Source organism: Grus americana, chromosome 4 (genome assembly GCF_028858705.1).
Source record: "Grus americana isolate bGruAme1 chromosome 4, bGruAme1.mat, whole genome shotgun sequence".
Lineage (NCBI taxonomy): Eukaryota > Metazoa > Chordata > Aves > Gruiformes > Gruidae > Grus > Grus americana.
This window is the reverse complement of record NC_072855.1, coordinates 81,219,686-81,236,956: the sequence shown is the minus strand read 5'-3', so window position 1 is coordinate 81,236,956 and position 17,271 is coordinate 81,219,686. Positions and strand designations below refer to the sequence as shown.

Here is a 17,271-nt window from a genome sequence, read left to right as displayed (position 1 = left end):
TTTCATTTTGCTCTTCTACACCTCTTGACACAACGGCTCCTGCGCTCAGAGCTTTGGTTAGATGTACCTCCACCGGATGGCTCACTTGGAGAATTTATTTTCGCATGTTTTCTCAGACGTCACCGGGAACACGGCATAGCTCTCAGCAATGTCACTGAGCGTCATGCCAGGGCACGGCTATTTTGACCGCGGAAGAATTGCCATCCCATTGAGCGGAGTGAAGCAGCAGCTGGTACCGCGGCTGCTCTTCACCCCCTTTGCTGGAGGGGAGCCCCCCATCCCAAACAGAGCCTGGCTGCCGTCGGGGGCCTCGTCCGAAAGCAGCCCACGGTCTGGCACGCGGGCCGGCGTCCCGCACCAAGCGGCGCGTGAACCGAGGGAGCCGCCCTTCGGCAGGTCACCTTTCTGGCAGCGAACACACGCTACTCCTCTCACGCACACGCAGCGACATCGGAGCACACGTACTGCAGGATCCAAATGTCTCCACGTAATCACCAAAAGCCGGTCCAAGGCAAGCACTAATTACCGCCAAAGTCGAGTCTTTTACTCTTGCACCCCAATTGAGAAGAACTCCTTTCCTTTATCTGTTATCCTTCTCCATGTGCTTTCTAGTTTTCCCTGTAATTCCTTGGAGGATTCCTTCTTTATTTTCCTCTTTTATTGAAAAAGCAGTGCTGTTTCATTAAACCCATCAGTGGAGCCATCACGAGGGTTAGTAACAACTCGCAGGGAAGAGCCGAGGCAGCTTTACTTACCCACCACCTGCGGGAGAGAAGAGGCCTCCATATCCAGCATTATCGAGCCCTTCTCGATACACGTCCGCAGCTCAAACAAGCTGTGCAGGGACAAGGTGGCCACGTGAGGTTTGCTCCATCGCTCCCCACCTTGTTCTACCTTCTCCTCAAACTTGATCCACCTACGAGAGAGCAGAGCAACGAGACCGCGTTAAAGCCCTCGGCTCCTTGCAGACACGCGTCCCTGGAAGAAGGGAGACAGTTGAACCGTCACGGCGTACCGACAAGTTCAAGCACACGCGTTTTCCCACGCATCTCCGGGCCCACAGATCCGTGACCAAGTTGCAAAGGCTTAATGAATTGGTTTGCGTCAGCTGAGCGGCGATAACGCTCCGCCCGCTCGCAAACTATTGCGAACATGAGATAAAACCCGTTATCTCCACTAGCCTTCCCCAAGACTTGAACTAACACCCTTTAGCTGGCGTTTGCTCCAGGCCAAGGGTACCCAGGCGGGTTCAGCAGCCCGTCGCTCCCTCCCCAGCTTGCACAGCCGGTCCCTGACCCGACGCTGCGTCACACCAACCACCACGCCTCGACCCACGCTTCGCCAGACCCAATGGAGACAAGGTCCGGTAACCGCATTCACGCTGCAGTTCCCTCCAGTGAGGAGGGCTGGGCACCACAGCTCCACAAAACGGATGGGGGGAAAACCAACAATCAGCGTTTCTGGAAATGAGACGACTCATGTTCAAGTATTCGCATCCAGACAACACAATCCGAACACTTCAGCCACCGCCAAAGCTCAGCAGCACGGGATGATAGCGCCCGTACCCACGGGCGGGCGTGAGGCGAAGGGTGGAGGAGAGGAGCGCATCCCAAGCAGATCCAAAGATGTGCTCGGCACAAGTGAGCCACCAAAGGAAAAGGCGCCAATTAAGGGGCTCGTTCTTTCCCTCCGCTCTCGAGCCGCTGTTTAATGATTTAACAGAGCAGGTCTCAAAACCCACAGAAAGCTCACCTCTAGTTGAAGATTAGCGCAAAGGTTAAATCCCGTTCCGTGCAAAATACTCTTCACACCTCTAAACCCTCGTCCTAACGGGGGGGAGCGGGAGGTTCCACCTCCACCTCCAGCCTTGACCTGCCCTTGGCTCCGCTGCGCCCAGCCAGGGGTCTGCACGCGTGGGCAGCCCGGGACGGAGCAAACCGCTCCTTGCGCGGGCTCGAGGAGATTTCCCCCGGCTCCTGACTTCCCTGCACCGGGAAAAGGAAAAAGGAAAAAGGAAAAAGGAAAAAGGAAAAAGGAAAAAGGAAAAAGGAAAAAGGAAAAAGGAAAAAGGAAAAAGGAAAAAGGAAAAAGGAAAAAGGAAAAAGGAAAAAGGAAAAAGGAAAAAGGAAAAAGGAAAAAGGAAAAAGGAAAAAGGAAAAAGGAAAAAGGAAAGGAAGGCCAAGGGCCTTTTTCCTTTACTGCAGCACCCAGCGATGGCTTTGCTACAAGCTCGGAGTGCAGGACCAGGAAGGTGTTTTAGGAGCATCTAATGGCAAAGCAGAAGTGCTTTTCAGTCCTGCCTTGAGATGCTATTTGAGTATGTGTGGAAAATGAAAATTCCAGTGACTAATAAAAGGGGATTATTAAGACAAAACCCCACACATGTAAAGGTAAGGAAGTTCATAAATTGGTTCAAAAGAACATTATTAACACCAAGAGAAATTATATTTAATCCTGAAAAATGTATTACTTGAGGATTAATCCATTATGCTTTTCAATTGCAAATAACCTCTTTTTGAGACTTTTTTTCTTTTTTAAGCAGCTGCTTTCTTAGCCCAAGCTAAAAGCCTGAATTTGATCTCAAGTTAATAAGGTTCTGTCTAGTTCACAAGGTATTTCCTAGGACACCTGCGGGACTCGGGCAGGCGCCGATCCGTGAAGCTGGAAGGATGCAGATGGCGTGTGCCCGAGATGCAGTTTACCCTGCAGCAGCCTAACGGCCGCGAATCACCACGTGTTTGTCTTCTCAGTGAAAGCGCATTATTCACCACTATCAATATTTGCTCTCTGTTTACTTTTCTCACTATAACCCACAATATAAACACAATAAAACAAATATTAACTTGCAAACCTGTTTGAACTGTGGCCAAGCTGCAGAGCCCAGTCCCTGGAATAACTCTTTCCCTGGGGAGCGTTCAGGCCGTCCCTTTCAATGGGGATTCGCCGGCAGCGAGGCGCGTTCCAAGCGCCCCGAAGCAGCTCTGGGCTCCTCCGTCCCCTCTGAAGCCCACCACCTCCTACGCAAACCAACGCCGGTAGGTAGTTAAGCAAAGCTCTCTGCGTGGCTTTCCATGCCTTTAACCCATGCCGCCGCCTTTGGTTTCGTTTCGTTTTTTTAAAAATCTGCTTCTGCAGAACAGGTCTCTCACAACGAGAAAGCTGCAAGGGCAGAAAAATAAGTGCTGGACTTGCAGGGTGGAGGGCAGCGGAGGGGGCAGAAGGGACGGCCGGAGGGCTGACGGTTCCTATCGCGTGAATGCGGAATCGGGCCGCTCTCAGGGGAGGGTCCCGAGCGCCGAAAGCAACGCTGCGTGCAGCCCAGCCCCAACCTCGCGGGCAAGGCAACAGATTATCTCGGCTGTCTGAGAAAACAGACCATCAGACTGCCTCCCTCATCTCCATCCCGCTCTGCTCTTGACATCTACGTAATCTTCCCGACTGCCGGCTGCACTTCACCTGCAACAGCTAGTAAACGTTCCCGTGAGCGCGTCAGAGAAGCGGCAAGGTATGACATAACCACCCGCGGGCCGTTACGCCTCTTGGGCCCTGGAAACGACGCTGGCGGCTGCGGCGAGGTTCTCCCGGCACTGGGAACCGCTGAACTCAGGTACCTATCGGCATCGCTGGCTCCGAAGGGCTGACGCTTGCCAGAAAAACCTGCCCCGGCGCACTTGGTTGCCGCCGGAGTAACACCCCGCGCTTCACACGCGTGTCCGGGAGCCGACGGCGCGGTCAGCGTGCGCGTACCGTGAAGAGAGCCGGTATCCCTGCTCACCCACAGGCAGGAGCCATCTTTTTTTTTTTATTTTTAGAGCTTCAAAAAGCATCGCGTAAAACGTGCGTTAATATTATCACGTGTGAAAGGGTGAAGGATATGGATGTGCTGCCTGACGGAGCTTATACGACAGAACCCCCCCCCCCCATAACAGCAGATTCAAACCCCCCGTCCGCCATCCCATGCTCCTTTCCTTCCTTTTCCCTGTCATCTCGTGATCTTTCCACCATCTCCCCGCCTTGTAGAATGACAACCCCCGCACTACGGTGGACGCGTCTCGGTCCCCCGATGTACCGTACTGAGCCTCAGAATACACTGGTGGCCTCCACAGCTTCAGCCTCTTGCCCTTCCTAGCTGGCTCTGTATCCTGCAGCGCCCACGCGTTAGAGCAAGAACTCGTCCACCCGCACCAGGTAAATCGATTACGAGCGCCAACAAAAGGAACGAGGAGCACCCAGCGACCCAAATCTTCAGGTTACCTTTTAACAGCAATAAACCTTCCCTTTTACTGCTCTCTTCCTAACGCACCGACCGGGCTTTGTGGTGCAACCCCGGGTACGCTGAGGACATTGTGCCAAAACGGCCCTTTATCGCGAGCCATGGCCCGACACCATGACGTGCTAACGGGGAAGAGGACCGCGCTAAGGGATACGACGTCGAGCCCTGGTCAGGGGCTGATCTCACCTCCTGTCAGAAACGTCACCTTCTGCAGGGGGACAGCTATCGCCCGTTTATACCGGGGTTGCAACAGGCACCTCAACTCACATGAACCAAGACCCGGGACGGGCAACTGAAGGTCCCCTTCCAGAAACATCTTTTAATCAGCACCTTTAAGGTTCTTGCTAGAAATTTTCCGTGAGACGTACCAGTTCTTTTTCCGATGACCAGAACAGCTCCGGAAGGGACGGTATAATTTGCTAAACCCTTCCGCTACAAACACTTTCCTGACAGCTTCCACGCTCTTTCAAGTCTGAGCCCTGCAGAGCCGGCAGCTCCTCCGCCCGCGGCAGCACAGAGCTGGCCAGCTCTAGCCGGTACCTCCCGCAGCAGGAGCCGCTCCGTAGCTCGCGGCAGGTTTTCCTGTACAAGATGAAGTCATTTTGGGAAGATCCTGACCAATCCCGAATAACCATACGCTATGCAAGATCGCTATCGACAAAATAGCGCGCAAGGCAGGAGGTCGGGCCAAGTTTAGGAATTGCACAGCACCAACGGGGTGCTTAAAGCTTGCAACGTACCCGTGCATCTTTAAAGAGAGAGCGCCATAAACGCAGCTCCATCCAGCACTTCCACCAAAGACGCGTGAAAGCACATAAACCCAGAAATCATTTGCCTGAGAAGACGACAACCTCCCTTTTTCCCTACAGCCGCCGGACAGTACGACGAGCGGAGGCAGACCCCGCCGCACGGTCCTCTGACGGTGAGAGCGGAGGGCTCCTGCCAGCCGTCCCTCACCCAAGAGCAGGGCGCTCAGGCAGGACACAGGGCGTCTTCTTCTGACGGCTGACATTTCTGGACTTCAGGAAAACAGAGCTTCCCAATATTCGTGCTATAAAGCAGAGATCGAAGAGCCCGCTCGATAAGAAATACCACGCTAAGGTGAGAATCGTGAAAAAGCTTTAGGAAACTGTCCTGAAAACCCCTTCCCAAAGACCTACGCACGGACAGAGGAAAGGCAGAGGTGGGCGGTACAGATGACAAAATGCAAGTACTGAACTAATGATGAGAGGGAAGAAAAGCAATAAAGGGAGAAAAGGATGACCCACAAGTAAGGAGTTAAAGAGTAAAAGGTGAAAAGTCTTTAAAGAGGTTCTCCAAGTGACCGAGAAGTAAAAATAAAGAAAGATAAGGGGGTAAAGGGGTAGGTGGTGGAGCGGTTCATTAAATCGCAAGTAAAGAAGATTAAGGTAACCAAACAAGACGGGCTAACTAGGAACACAGTAGGTGCCCTTAACACTGAAGGTGGGGAAAGAGCTTAGCCCAGCCACAGTAAAGGAAAAGGAGAAGCCCCGAGGTAAGCGAGGGGGAGCGGGAACAGGGAAGGCAGAGCCCCGGACCGCTCCCCGGCTGGGGGAGCACCTCTTTCTAGTGGGACATATCAGGCTTCACAGCAACGAGAATGCAATTAGGGGGTTATTTTTTAAGGCAAATCCAATAAAATATTTTTCTGTATTAAAAAAACTTAAATATCAAAACTTTCTAAGGCTAGAGGCTAAACAGCAGCCTTCAGATCACAAATCCAATCCAGTGGCTCTTTCAGCGGTGTTCACAAATAAACTATAGGTAACTTGTGTCAACCAGATCAAAAAAAACATGCCAGGTTTTTTGGCCGTGGGTTTGGCATGGCTTTTTAACCAGACCAACAGCGGCATCAAAGAAACAGGCAGAGAACCTAACCCAGAAACTCCAAGCGGGGAACCCAATCCAGCACTTAACACACACCTTGAATAATTTCCTCAAAAGAATAAAAAAACCTTTGGGTTTTTTTGCCTATTTAAAAGGAATTTCATCAGTAACTCGTTAGCAGAGGGGCACAGTCAAAATCTCCCAGTTTGTGGTGTGCGGTGGGGTCAGGCTCAAATCTCCTTTTGGGCAGCAGAACTGAGGTCGTTTTGACGTACCCGCAGGAGCTTTCCTCAGGCACCGACTTCTGACAGCCCTGGCCGAGACACCGTCATTCTCTGCAAGGCGCTAATGCGCCCATACGTCTGCTGGTTCGCCGGTGGCAAACCATTCAAATCGATCTGGCACTCTGTTTTTCCCTAGTTTTTGTTTTAAAGGAATACTTAAATCCTCAAATTCTCCCGTTCATCAAAGAAATGTAATTTGCACTATACGGGCTCCTTCCTGCGGATCCCCCCAGCGACCCCGTAGCACAGCTATCGCCCCAACTCAACGTTAATGAGGAATTTCCCATGGGGGGGCTGTGCGGCTGCCCTTCCCTTTCGGGGAAAAGGAAAACCAACCCACCTCGCGGTCTCCTTCCATTCCATCTCTTGTCCGTCGACGGCCAGAAGTTCATCCAGCTCCGTGAAGAGCTGCGGGGGCGCCGGGCTGTCATCTTCCTCTCCGAGGATGAAGCGGATGCGTTCGGCAGCGGGGGAGACTGCAGAGGTGAAAATACTGCGGTTAACGGCCTGCGAGATGACCAGGGACGTGCGGCTCCTCTCCTTCCCCTTCTCCCCAAAGCCATTCAGCTGTTTCTCCAGGCTGTCTTTTCCATTTGACATCCTAGTCGCTGCGGACGGAGGGGCGTGAGCGAGGGTCCGTGCGTCTCCCTCTCTCCCCTTCCTTGCCTCTCACTTAACTTCTTAAAAGTTCAGGCTGGGAGTAAAGTTCAGGAAAACTTGCCTCTTCCTACAGTCCTTAACTATGTTACAGCAATTTGCAGCCCTTGTAAAAAAAAGCGCTATCGAGCTCAAAACCAATATGCTCTATGGTGCGTGCCCAAGGACCTTTCGTACTCTGATCAGCTGAGATCCTTCGCCCCCTTTTTTATATGACGTCAAACCAGTTTCAGCCAAACTATTTTGGGGCTTGCTGTGACTGCATCCCATAGCTGGCTCTCCCCTCCCACTGGCCTGCGAGGCGGGCTGTAACCTCCCCGGACCTGCTGCTGGAAAACACAGGAATATTTAACAGAAAGGTTGTCTCATCTATACGTGAAGAATGCGACCCAACGCATTTAGTCAGGCACCAATGCACGGAGAAAAAACAGCTGCTCCCATTGGGAAAGGACTGCCCGTTTACGCAAAAGAAACTAGGTTCAGCGCACGCTCTTTTGCTAGCGCAAGCAACGTTCGTCGGCGTTATTATGAGCTCCAGAAAAATTAGCAGAAACCCCTTCCTGGTTAAGAAACACGGGCGATTCAAAGTTAAAACCCAAGAACATCGCTGGCCACGTCCCAAGACCTAAGGGCATCTCCCACAGGCATGGAGCTCATGCCACAAGAGTCACCTTGCTGGAGGGCTTCGTGGGGTCTGCGGGCTTGTTCTGATCCTAGCACCTTAAAACGCAGGTGCCATCACGTGAAATTTTCAGACAGACATCCTTTCTGCTGAATGTTTATTAGCACGAGAGTTAAACAGCAGACTATGAACTTTGAACAGTTCTGCTAAAAACTCCTTTCTTTTCAAAAGATCAGCTGTCTGTCTGTTGCAAAATAATTAATTACACCAGGCGTCCAATCGCCACTGATTTTTCCAGGGTAAACAAAGTCTCAATTTGTAGTGGGAAAAAGGAACCAGAAAGCAACATGCCCTTTCCTGCCTTCCCCCCCCCCAACAAGAAACATTCATAGTTTTCTTCTTACAGCACTCAGCAAAGACTGATGCACATGCAGGTACGAGGGATAACCACACACGTCTGGAAAGCCCTGCAGCGCCGGGCCAGGACGGTGCGCAGAGCTCAGGGTGCCGGGCACCCTTGGCACCTACCAGTCTTTTGGCTTTGTAGAGGAGCCACGTGTCCCTTCTTGAACATCCCAACCCAGCAGCAGAGACTGCAACCTCTGAAGAGGTCTTTGGAGTATTGCGTGTCCTGCTAAAAGGGCTGGAAAGCGATTCCCTTCTCTCGCTCCAAGAGGAGCCGGGACACTCACAACGCTCCTCCTTTCTCCTGCCACGAAGTCCTCGGCACCATCGCCTTCCATCACAGAAGCACGATCCCAGGAAGGAAATCTGTGACGGCCCTGACCGTCCCTTGGCACGCAGCATAGCGGTTCAGCCCCTCTACCTGCCAGCTGCGTGCATCCATCTGTGTTCTCCATCGCTGCCGTGGTGCCTCCAGAGGTGCATCCCACCGAGGCACCGCAAACCTGTTTCCAGAAATCCCCATCTCCTACCCCCCACCATTTGCACCTCCCGGAGACGTGGCCCCTACCGCTCTTCTCTGCGGCGCCGTAGTGCAGCCCCTGCCAATCCCCAACGCAAATAATTAACTGCACGTACACCCTGGTGTCACCGCTCCTGTCCCACGCTCATCGTTTCATAACCCCAGCTCCCTTCGCCACCACGGCCTCGGGACTCGTGCGCAGCAGCCTTCCAACGCAGACCAACTGCTCCGTGCCCCTGTCGCTACGCCGCGCGAGCCGCACGCTGCCCATCGCTCAGTAAAATTCCCAGACTGGCTACGCAAAGGCGTTGGCATTTCCCATCAGTCCTTCCTTTGCGAAAATCCATCGCTTCCCACCAAAAGACACCAAAACCAAAAGCCTTCCTTCGATATGCTCCCAACGGGAGAGAAAAATATTGCTAAGCTGGATTTACAGACATTTAGTTATAGAAAAATACCAAAAACCCTCCTGGTAATTAGCACTCTTACATAACCGCTAGCTCCTACAGGATTTATCTTTTTTCTCCGATATATTTCTCAGAATCTGTGAGGTGCACAACGCGTATGTGATCATTTGACTTGGATGTAACAGACGCGCTTCGCAGAACGGTTCCAAAATATGTCTGCAAACACATAACCTTACGCACGAGAATTGTCCTTGCAATTATAAAAGCAATTTGGACCAAAAATCTGCATCTAAACCACATTTAAAACAAACATTAGGATAAATAATTAAGATTACCCTATTCTAAAAATGCAATTAACACTTGAGCTCATCTTGATAGAGTCAGCCCCAGCCGACCAGTGGTGCCAGGACCTTGCGCTGAAGCCGACGCACCCGAGCATCGGGAGGCAGGGTGCCATCTCTCGCGCGTGCCGCAGGGCACAGATCTCTCCCGGGGTGCACACAGGGGAAAAAATACCTGTTCAGAGGCCGAGGAGTCCCCTAAGGCCTTTAAATACCACTACACCTGTGGATTGTTCATAACACAACGGCATTTTTTTTACTTCCATTGCAGTAGTGCTCCGGCCGTGAACACGGACACGCGGCCCCTGCACAGCACACCCGTCCGGGTTTCGGGACATCCCATCGCTTCGAAAAGCGACGTGGAGCAGAGCGAGCGGCTGGTGCGTGGAGCAGCCTGTAAGGGAAGCGACTGCAGAGCTGCCAGGGCTGCCGGAGGCACAGGCTGCAGCCGACGGGAACGGTGTCTCTTTTCAGCCGCTTGGGAGGGGGTTTATTAGGTGGCAGCGTTACCCTGACGCTCGGTCCCATAACACGGCGATTCCACAACCACCCACGACGTCTTGCTCCCTGAAAGGCATCAGGAATTAGAGAAATGCTCCCACCAAACCTGGACGTGCATCATACATCTCCCCTCCTTTCTCTCCTTCTTCCTTTTGTTTTTGCTAATTTCCTATTAGCTGCATTTAGCACAGGCGATAAGGGTCAAAATCCAATTAAGGAATTTGCTGGGTCACAGGTCTCCTATGGCTTGCTTTACCACATGTTCTTTATTGCAATTTGGTAGGTTAATGGGCCGTTTATGGGTTGTTTATGTGCTCTCTTTAGCAAGGAGAACATATTTTCATCTTAATCTCCGGAGCGAACACTGTGTGCTCAGCGCGGGGCGGGCGGCCGAGTGTCAGACTTCAGAACTGGAGAGCAATTAGCCTGGGGGGTGAACTCTGCGGACCTCCCCCCGCCCGACCTTTGAGCACCAACCCCGCCAGCCTGGCCCAGCCTTGACCATCACCTTCGCTTCTACCTAATCCGTCCAGTTTCGGAGCTGCTGGAACCAGCGCCGTTAACGACAGGATCGGCCGCCGCCGCCGCTAAGTCATGTTAATGTTATTTTCCTTGCTATCTCATTCAAGAAACAGCCTGACGATCAACAGACATATGTAGCACAGAAAATGCTAATCCACAGATTTAGATGGCTAGGATTATATTTTTCCCCTGAATGGGAGAGGAATTAAGGTATTAATTGCAGATGGTAAAGTGCTCCAACGCAACATTTCAACAGGGGTATTGCCGTCCATAAGCGACACCTCTTACCTCTCCCTTTCCCCCTTTCCTTCCCGCGTTCAGCCGCAAGCGGTCCGTGAGGCGGCTTATAAAATACATCGCTTGCATTAGAGAATGAACACATCAGCGGTTTCTCCCAGTTCAGTTCAGGCCAATTACGAGTACGATTCATACCCTCGGGTTCCCAAAGGCAAAATCAATCTCCATCAACAGAGAGAAAGCTCAGGGAGCTCAGAAATAGAGAGAGACACATCCTAGCACGACAACCTCCGATCAACCGCGGCTGAACTTCCCGGCCCGACGTCGGTCCCCTCCTGCGACTGCTGGCTCCGGTGGGGAGCCCTCCCGCACAGCCCGGCGCCACGGCGGTGCTCCCTGCCGCCCTCGGAAACGCCGGGGGGCTTTGCGGCATCGGCACGTGTCCTGAAGTCACCTCCTGCTTCAGCAGCACCTCGCTTGTCGTGGCTGGAAGGTGGCCATAGCCCGGCTCTCCGGGTGCACGAGGCTGCCTTGGGTTGGGGGGACAGGGGGCTCTTTTGTGTCAATGTCCAAGTAAAAACTGCCTCTTCTCCAACCAACCAGCCAACCAAGCAACCAACCAGGCTCTCCTCCTGTTTGCCCAGCTGGCTGTTACCAGCGACACTTCTAAATACCCGTGGGACCTGCCCCTCAGTCAACTGCTTCCTCCATTCCGGGCCACAGAGACCGTCTTACACCAAGTTCTGCGTTACTCTGAACTCCGTGGGCAGCTACCAAAATCCCCAAGAGACCTGGTGTAAATCCTTCCTCAGAGCCTGTGGTAACATTATCAAGGAAGGTTATTTGTCAACCGTGCTTTCCAAATACGCTTGTTAAAATAGGCCAAGATCGTACTCCCATTAACTTCTGGGGCTGCCCTCACTCAGCCAGAACTCAGTTCAGATCCATCTTCCATCTCAAGTCAGAGCGAGCTGGTAAGGTGAAACACCCACGCGCTTTTATCAAGTTTGAAGTCGACTTCTTTCTAGTTTAGCTGACTTCACTTCCAAAATTAATCCGTTACCCAAAGCAATTTTAGTTGCGCGCTAATGTCGATACCAGACCTTACGCCGTTTCATCGCCTCCCTTATGATTTACGCCTCGGATCAACTACCATTCGTTTCCCTGACCGTTCTTGCCTAGCCAAGCCCCAGCGTTTGAGCGTCTTTAGCCGGGATCGAAGGCGCTGTCAGGGTAAGTTTCTACCAAGGATGACTGATCCAAGACCCCGCGCTCCAGTCAGCATTACCAAGGGGAGCAGCAAACCAGGTGGTTTTACTGGTCTAACCCCCCGACAGCAACAACCCCGTCTCTATCGAGGCTTCATGCCTTGCGTGTCAGACAGCGAAACACCGAGCTCCGCGGACTACAGACAGTCAAAAACTGCTCCGAAGGACAGGAGACCAGAACAAAACCAATTACGACGCGCTTTACTGTTGATACTCCCTTTGTGCAACTTCCAGCTGCAGGGCAGACTGTGCACACTTACTATGTCCCCCGATCCCCTTCCACAACAGGGATGTCATCAGAAGCAGCAGTAACCCGGACCGGTGCCGATCACACACCCCGGTAAGACCAGAAATCTCGCTATCTTGATTTCACGGTGAGATTCTTGCTCTGCATCTACCCGGCTTGATTAACATAGACGAGAGCTAGTTCAGTTACTCACTTTGGCAAAAAATTGCAGAGGAAACCTCCTGAATCGAGAGCAGGGTAAGATGTGACCGTGAGAAGCTGAGATGAGACTGAGGAGCACCATCTAAAAGCAAGCAGGGATGGCTTTTTCGGCTCTCAGTTTTACCCGCTTCCTTGAAAGACTAACCCAAACCGAGTCACCCCTAAAACCAGGAGTCACGAAAAATCATCGTCTTGGACACCTTCGCCGGTTCACTGACACGCCGAGGCACGGCCACAGGGTAAGGCAAAGCACGCTCTCAGTTTCCGAGCAATCCTGTTCAGCGTTTCTGGAGCGCTGCCCCTGTTAGAGCACGGCGCGTAGACTCCCGTGCTATTCCCGTACCTTTATGGGTAAGAACTGTCATTCTCAGCACGGAAGAGATAACCCTCAAATTAGCGAAGACCAATTTCTGCAGAACAACCCAGGTGAGAACTGACTTCCCGATTCCCCAGGCGCTCTATCAAGCGACAGCATCCTTGAGCGCCACCGAAGAAGTCAACTGCACGGAGCTTTGCACGTGGCATCTGCTTACAGAAACGCTGGCGCCTGGAAACGCCGCTGAGCGACCCCGCACCGGGCTTTCCCAGGGCCTGGCGGAGCCCACCTCTGGATGATCAACTCTCCAGCTAATTGCTCTAAGCAAGCGTGAGAATTTCTTTTTTTGTCTTATTTTTTTTTTTCCTTATAGAGAAAAACGATTACTTGTTGACCCTGCCCTCGGCGCTGGCTGGCTGTAAGGCAGATTAGACTTGTCCACAGGCTGAACTTGGCAGCCCGCAGGGAACACTCACCACCTCACCCAGATCCCATCCCGGGCCGTTTCTTTCCCAACTCCGGGGAGCAAAAGCGGAGAACGCTTCAACTTTTCTGATCCATCTTGAAGCAGGTATCTCCCACCCCTTGATCGTGACCCTTCCCAGCACATAACGAGCAGCACTGACTGCCTCTTGAATAATCCATTTTCTGCTGGACGACTGTACTGCACGATTGTACACGTTCTATGTAAGCTCCTCTGCAGCGTGTGGCATTTATTAAGTCTTTGATCTGCACAAACTCTTCAGTATTAGACAAATGCTTACTAATAACATATTCTCTCAAGTGCCAGCAGAACGGCAGCTTTTATGTAACGATTTGCTGAGGCTTCTCAGCTCCGTTTGTCTTCAGTGCTGCCAAGATCACGTACAAAAACTTTGTCTACAGCTATTTTATTGAAGCATTCCTTGGAGATGCAGGGGCAGAAAAAAGACCCTTCTTCCAAACGTGTCTCAAATCAACTCCCCCGTAGCGGACAGCTCACGTGGACAAGGTGTGCAATGTGCTGGATGCTATACCTCCAGTCTAATTATGATCTTTTCCCAACGTTGTTCCACTCGAGAGAGACCGTCAGTAACTGTCTTCAAAAATGCTCTGCTTTTTCCAGCTGCAGACAATAACAGTAATATCTATAGAGCACGTCAGGAGCAGAGGCAGCTGCATATTCCAAACGGAATGCATTATTGATAGCCTCCCACAGATACGCGATTAGCAAGTTGAGCCAGACTGAATATTTAACGTATTAACAACGCGAGTCTCTGCCTGCTCAAATCGGTGCAAGGTTCCACTGATTTCAAGGGTGCGGAATCGGCCGCACGTGGACCACGCAATTCTCCGAGGGTATGCAGTAGCGAGATGCTCATCACCAGTGACTAGCTTCCAAACTGCTAGAAAAACTGCAAATTTCTTCCTCTTTTTTTTTTAATTTTCTAGATTTGCCGAGTGCCATTTTTAATTACGTCAACGGCAGTGATGTCTTTGACGCTTATTTTTACTAAACAACTAGCCCATGCTTCTGTAGCGGAGCCTGAGCCCTGTAACAAACCAAACTGTTTATAAGCCCTGGCATGATGTAAACTACGTAACAAGCAATTCATTACAAAATATGGATCACAACGGAATTTTTTGACTAGTCCTGGAGGCCAGCCATCTTCCTTCAAGTTGGTCAAACTGCTACAGCAGCACATTTTTAAGGAGCTATTACTGAGCAGTTGCCAAAAAAGACTTTAATAAAGAAAAAGCAGCATCTAGAGAAAGCCTGGCTTTTTTTCCGAGCTTTGTAACATTTCCCACTGTCACACAGATATGGGATGCTGTCTGGCATCGCACCTCCCTCGGACTCGAGGATCAGTCAAGTCTCCAGTTAAACCATTTAGCAGCACAGCGGCTGCCATATATGACAAAGTTCAAAAATTGCTCCCTATTTCTCAGCGGTTTTCTTTTCCTTTGGCTTTTCTCCATTTTCCTTTTAGAAGCACTATGGCTTTCGGAGTCTCTTGCAGAGACGTGTGCCGTTTACCTCTCTGGAATCCTGCTGGGGTCCTATTCTAATATCTTAAACATCTTAATCGCATTAGGGAGCATGCACAACCGCCCCCGTACTTCCAGCGGCATCGCACCAACGGCACACCGTGGGCACGAGGCAACTGCTCGACGGAAGCTAGCCCAAGAGAAAATTTCTGTTCCTCCGGTGAGCAAAAAAAGACACCATTTTCTTTTCCAACACTGTGACGCGGCTCCCCCGAAGACAACTGTAAAGCTATTTTTATGTGACGCGGTCCCTGAGTAAGTCCTGTCATTTCCTTGCATCGGCTGCGAGCCCTTCTGCCAAACTATTGATTCTTTTTTAAGTTTACCTCTGTCCCCTGCCTTAGGTAATGGCGAGAGTCCAGTGACATTTTTAAGGACACAGCTATAACGACTCTGGGCTCTTCTTCCGAATTTAGGCTTCCATGCAGTGACAAGAAGAAACTTCCCCTCCCTCTCTGCGCTTTAAAACCAGCCCTCCGGCAGCAATAGACAATTTTATGCCTATTAAGCTCTTCTCACAAGCAGGGTTTCATCATTGTCTGTTTGTCCCGTTCAATCAATCTCCCCATCAGCTCTGACCATTTCAGCACTTCTAGAAGTCTTCTTCGGCGAGGGCTCGACAGAAGAGACCGACCCGCAGAGGAAGGAAGCGAAGCGCAAGCGTGCGAGGGTTTTCATTTTTCCTTCCTGCAGCTCCAGTGCGTGCCGAGCCCTTTGTCCCATGTGTTTTTCAGCCAGCGTCTCCGGCTGAAACGGAGTCCCTCTCTGTTGCCAGGCAGTATTTCAAGGAGTACTGAATGTCTCTGGCATCCAACACTTTTTGCTTTCAACTCTTTTCATTCTGCCCCCCCTCACCCCGTTTTAAATGTCGCCACTTTCAGGCACGGAGAGAAAAAAAAAAAGCGCATTATTATTCCTTACAATCGTTGCAGGAGACGAGACCAAAACACAGGCAGTGAGAGCGTTCTGCCGGTTGTTATTTCTTCACGATCACCTGCCCCGCTTCAAGCACCCCGCAGCTTGATGCCCCGGGCTCCCGTCGGCCTCGAAGCCCACAAGCACCAGTTACCGCTGGGGGAGAGGATGGAGGGAGAGCTCAACAAACGAGGTTCGGGTTGCCATTGCCTGGCACACGGGACCGTTACTTGTGAAATGGGTATCGATGGCCGGGCCCCATCGGAGCGGTTTCATCTGGCAGAGGGTGAACGGCAGGACGAAGTGCCAGCGGTCACGGACCCCGGCTCGGTACCGCAGACCTCGCAGGACAACTAACGCGAGAAGCCCTGTCGAGGTGAATCTCATTTTCAAGGCTGACAAATGCTTCCTCAGAATCCGTAACGTGACCTTCTTTTCACTGGCGAGTGTAAAATTATCTCCAGGATCAATACTCAAAGGCAGCGCTCGTTACCAGGCGTCGTTCTCAACAGCAACGAAGGCGGCTCTCCTGCTTGGGTTGGATGAAGTACAGCAAAGGGGCACTGCGGCAGCCCGCAACAGGAAAACGAAGGTACAAACGTACATGGAGAGGTATCTGTTACTGACAGAAGTAGACCCGGTCTTCGCCAGAGCCGGCGGTGCATGTGGAGGGCTCTCCTTTTCTCCACGTGACAGGGATGAGGGGTATGCGTTGGCCGTTCTGACAAATGCGCATCTCCACGCTATAAGCATTAATGTGTGTATTCGGTAGCCTAAATCCACTCGGAGCTGAGGAGGCCACCTCATCTTGAATATCAGCAGGAGCAAGGCGCCAACCTCCTTTGAAATGCTTTGAAAAAGCTCAGCTTTTATTTTTCCATCACCTTCTGAAAAGCTTCATTCAGTGACAAACCGCCCTTTTGGCTCTGAAAGGTTAACAGCCACTTATCTCCAAAGCTGCAAAACCAGCCTGCGGATTCAGACAAAGCTTCCATTGACTTGGAGAGCAGCAGGATTTGGCCTGACGGAGCGGTCACAAAACCAGTTAGTTTCACGTTTGGACACTGGTTTTCCTCACACCGCCCTGCTGCAGCAAAGCGAGATCCATCGAGTAGACCCATCTCTTCAGAGCTGCACTTTGGGCGACCGCATTGATTCTGTATTTTAAATCCTGATAAAAGCCCGTCCTCGGCACTTCCCTCGCTTGGCAGCCCTGGACATCAGCCTGATGAAATTGTCACCGTCTGCTAGCGGTGTGGCAAAGCAAAGCTTTTGGGGGATAAATCACTTCTCTGAGGGCTTTTTCTTTTTCTCCCCGAGTCAAAACCATTCAGAAAAGGGCTTTTGCAATGGTATTTCGGTAGCAGAAAGACCCTATTGAGATACAGACACAATAACCAGTTTCGTTCCTGCCTTTAAAAATTAACCACCGTTAACCTCAGGCTCGGAGCGGCTCCAGGCTGCCAGCAGCAGACTCCTTCCAACCGCCTTCCCAGAAAGAAACTCCTGATTCAACTCGTTCTCAAAAGCCTTTGACATTTCTGCAGCTCTTGCTCTTCGCCGGTTTCCCCTTGCAACAGCAAGTAGAGTTCAAGCTCCTGCCTCCTTTTTACTCGGAGCTCCGCAGACCCACCCCACCTCCTACCCGAGCACTAAACCTGCGCAGAACACGGCGATGC

General features: G+C 51.6%; 1 protein-coding gene across 5 annotated transcripts in view; it reads right to left on the bottom strand.

Annotated features, from left to right (window-relative positions):
* The window catches only part of SLC4A4 (solute carrier family 4 member 4), a 217,059-nt gene that overhangs the window by 82,017 nt on the left and 117,771 nt on the right, over positions 1 to 17,271 (bottom strand). For all 5 annotated transcript variants that reach the window (XM_054823524.1, XM_054823526.1, XM_054823527.1 and 2 more), the window contains 2 exons: positions 6,746 to 6,881; positions 756 to 916 (listed from right to left, as the gene is read on the bottom strand). In XM_054823524.1, coding sequence (XP_054679499.1) covers positions 756 to 916; positions 6,746 to 6,881 — 297 coding nt within the window. The remainder of the gene's footprint in view (positions 1 to 755; positions 917 to 6,745; positions 6,882 to 17,271) is intronic.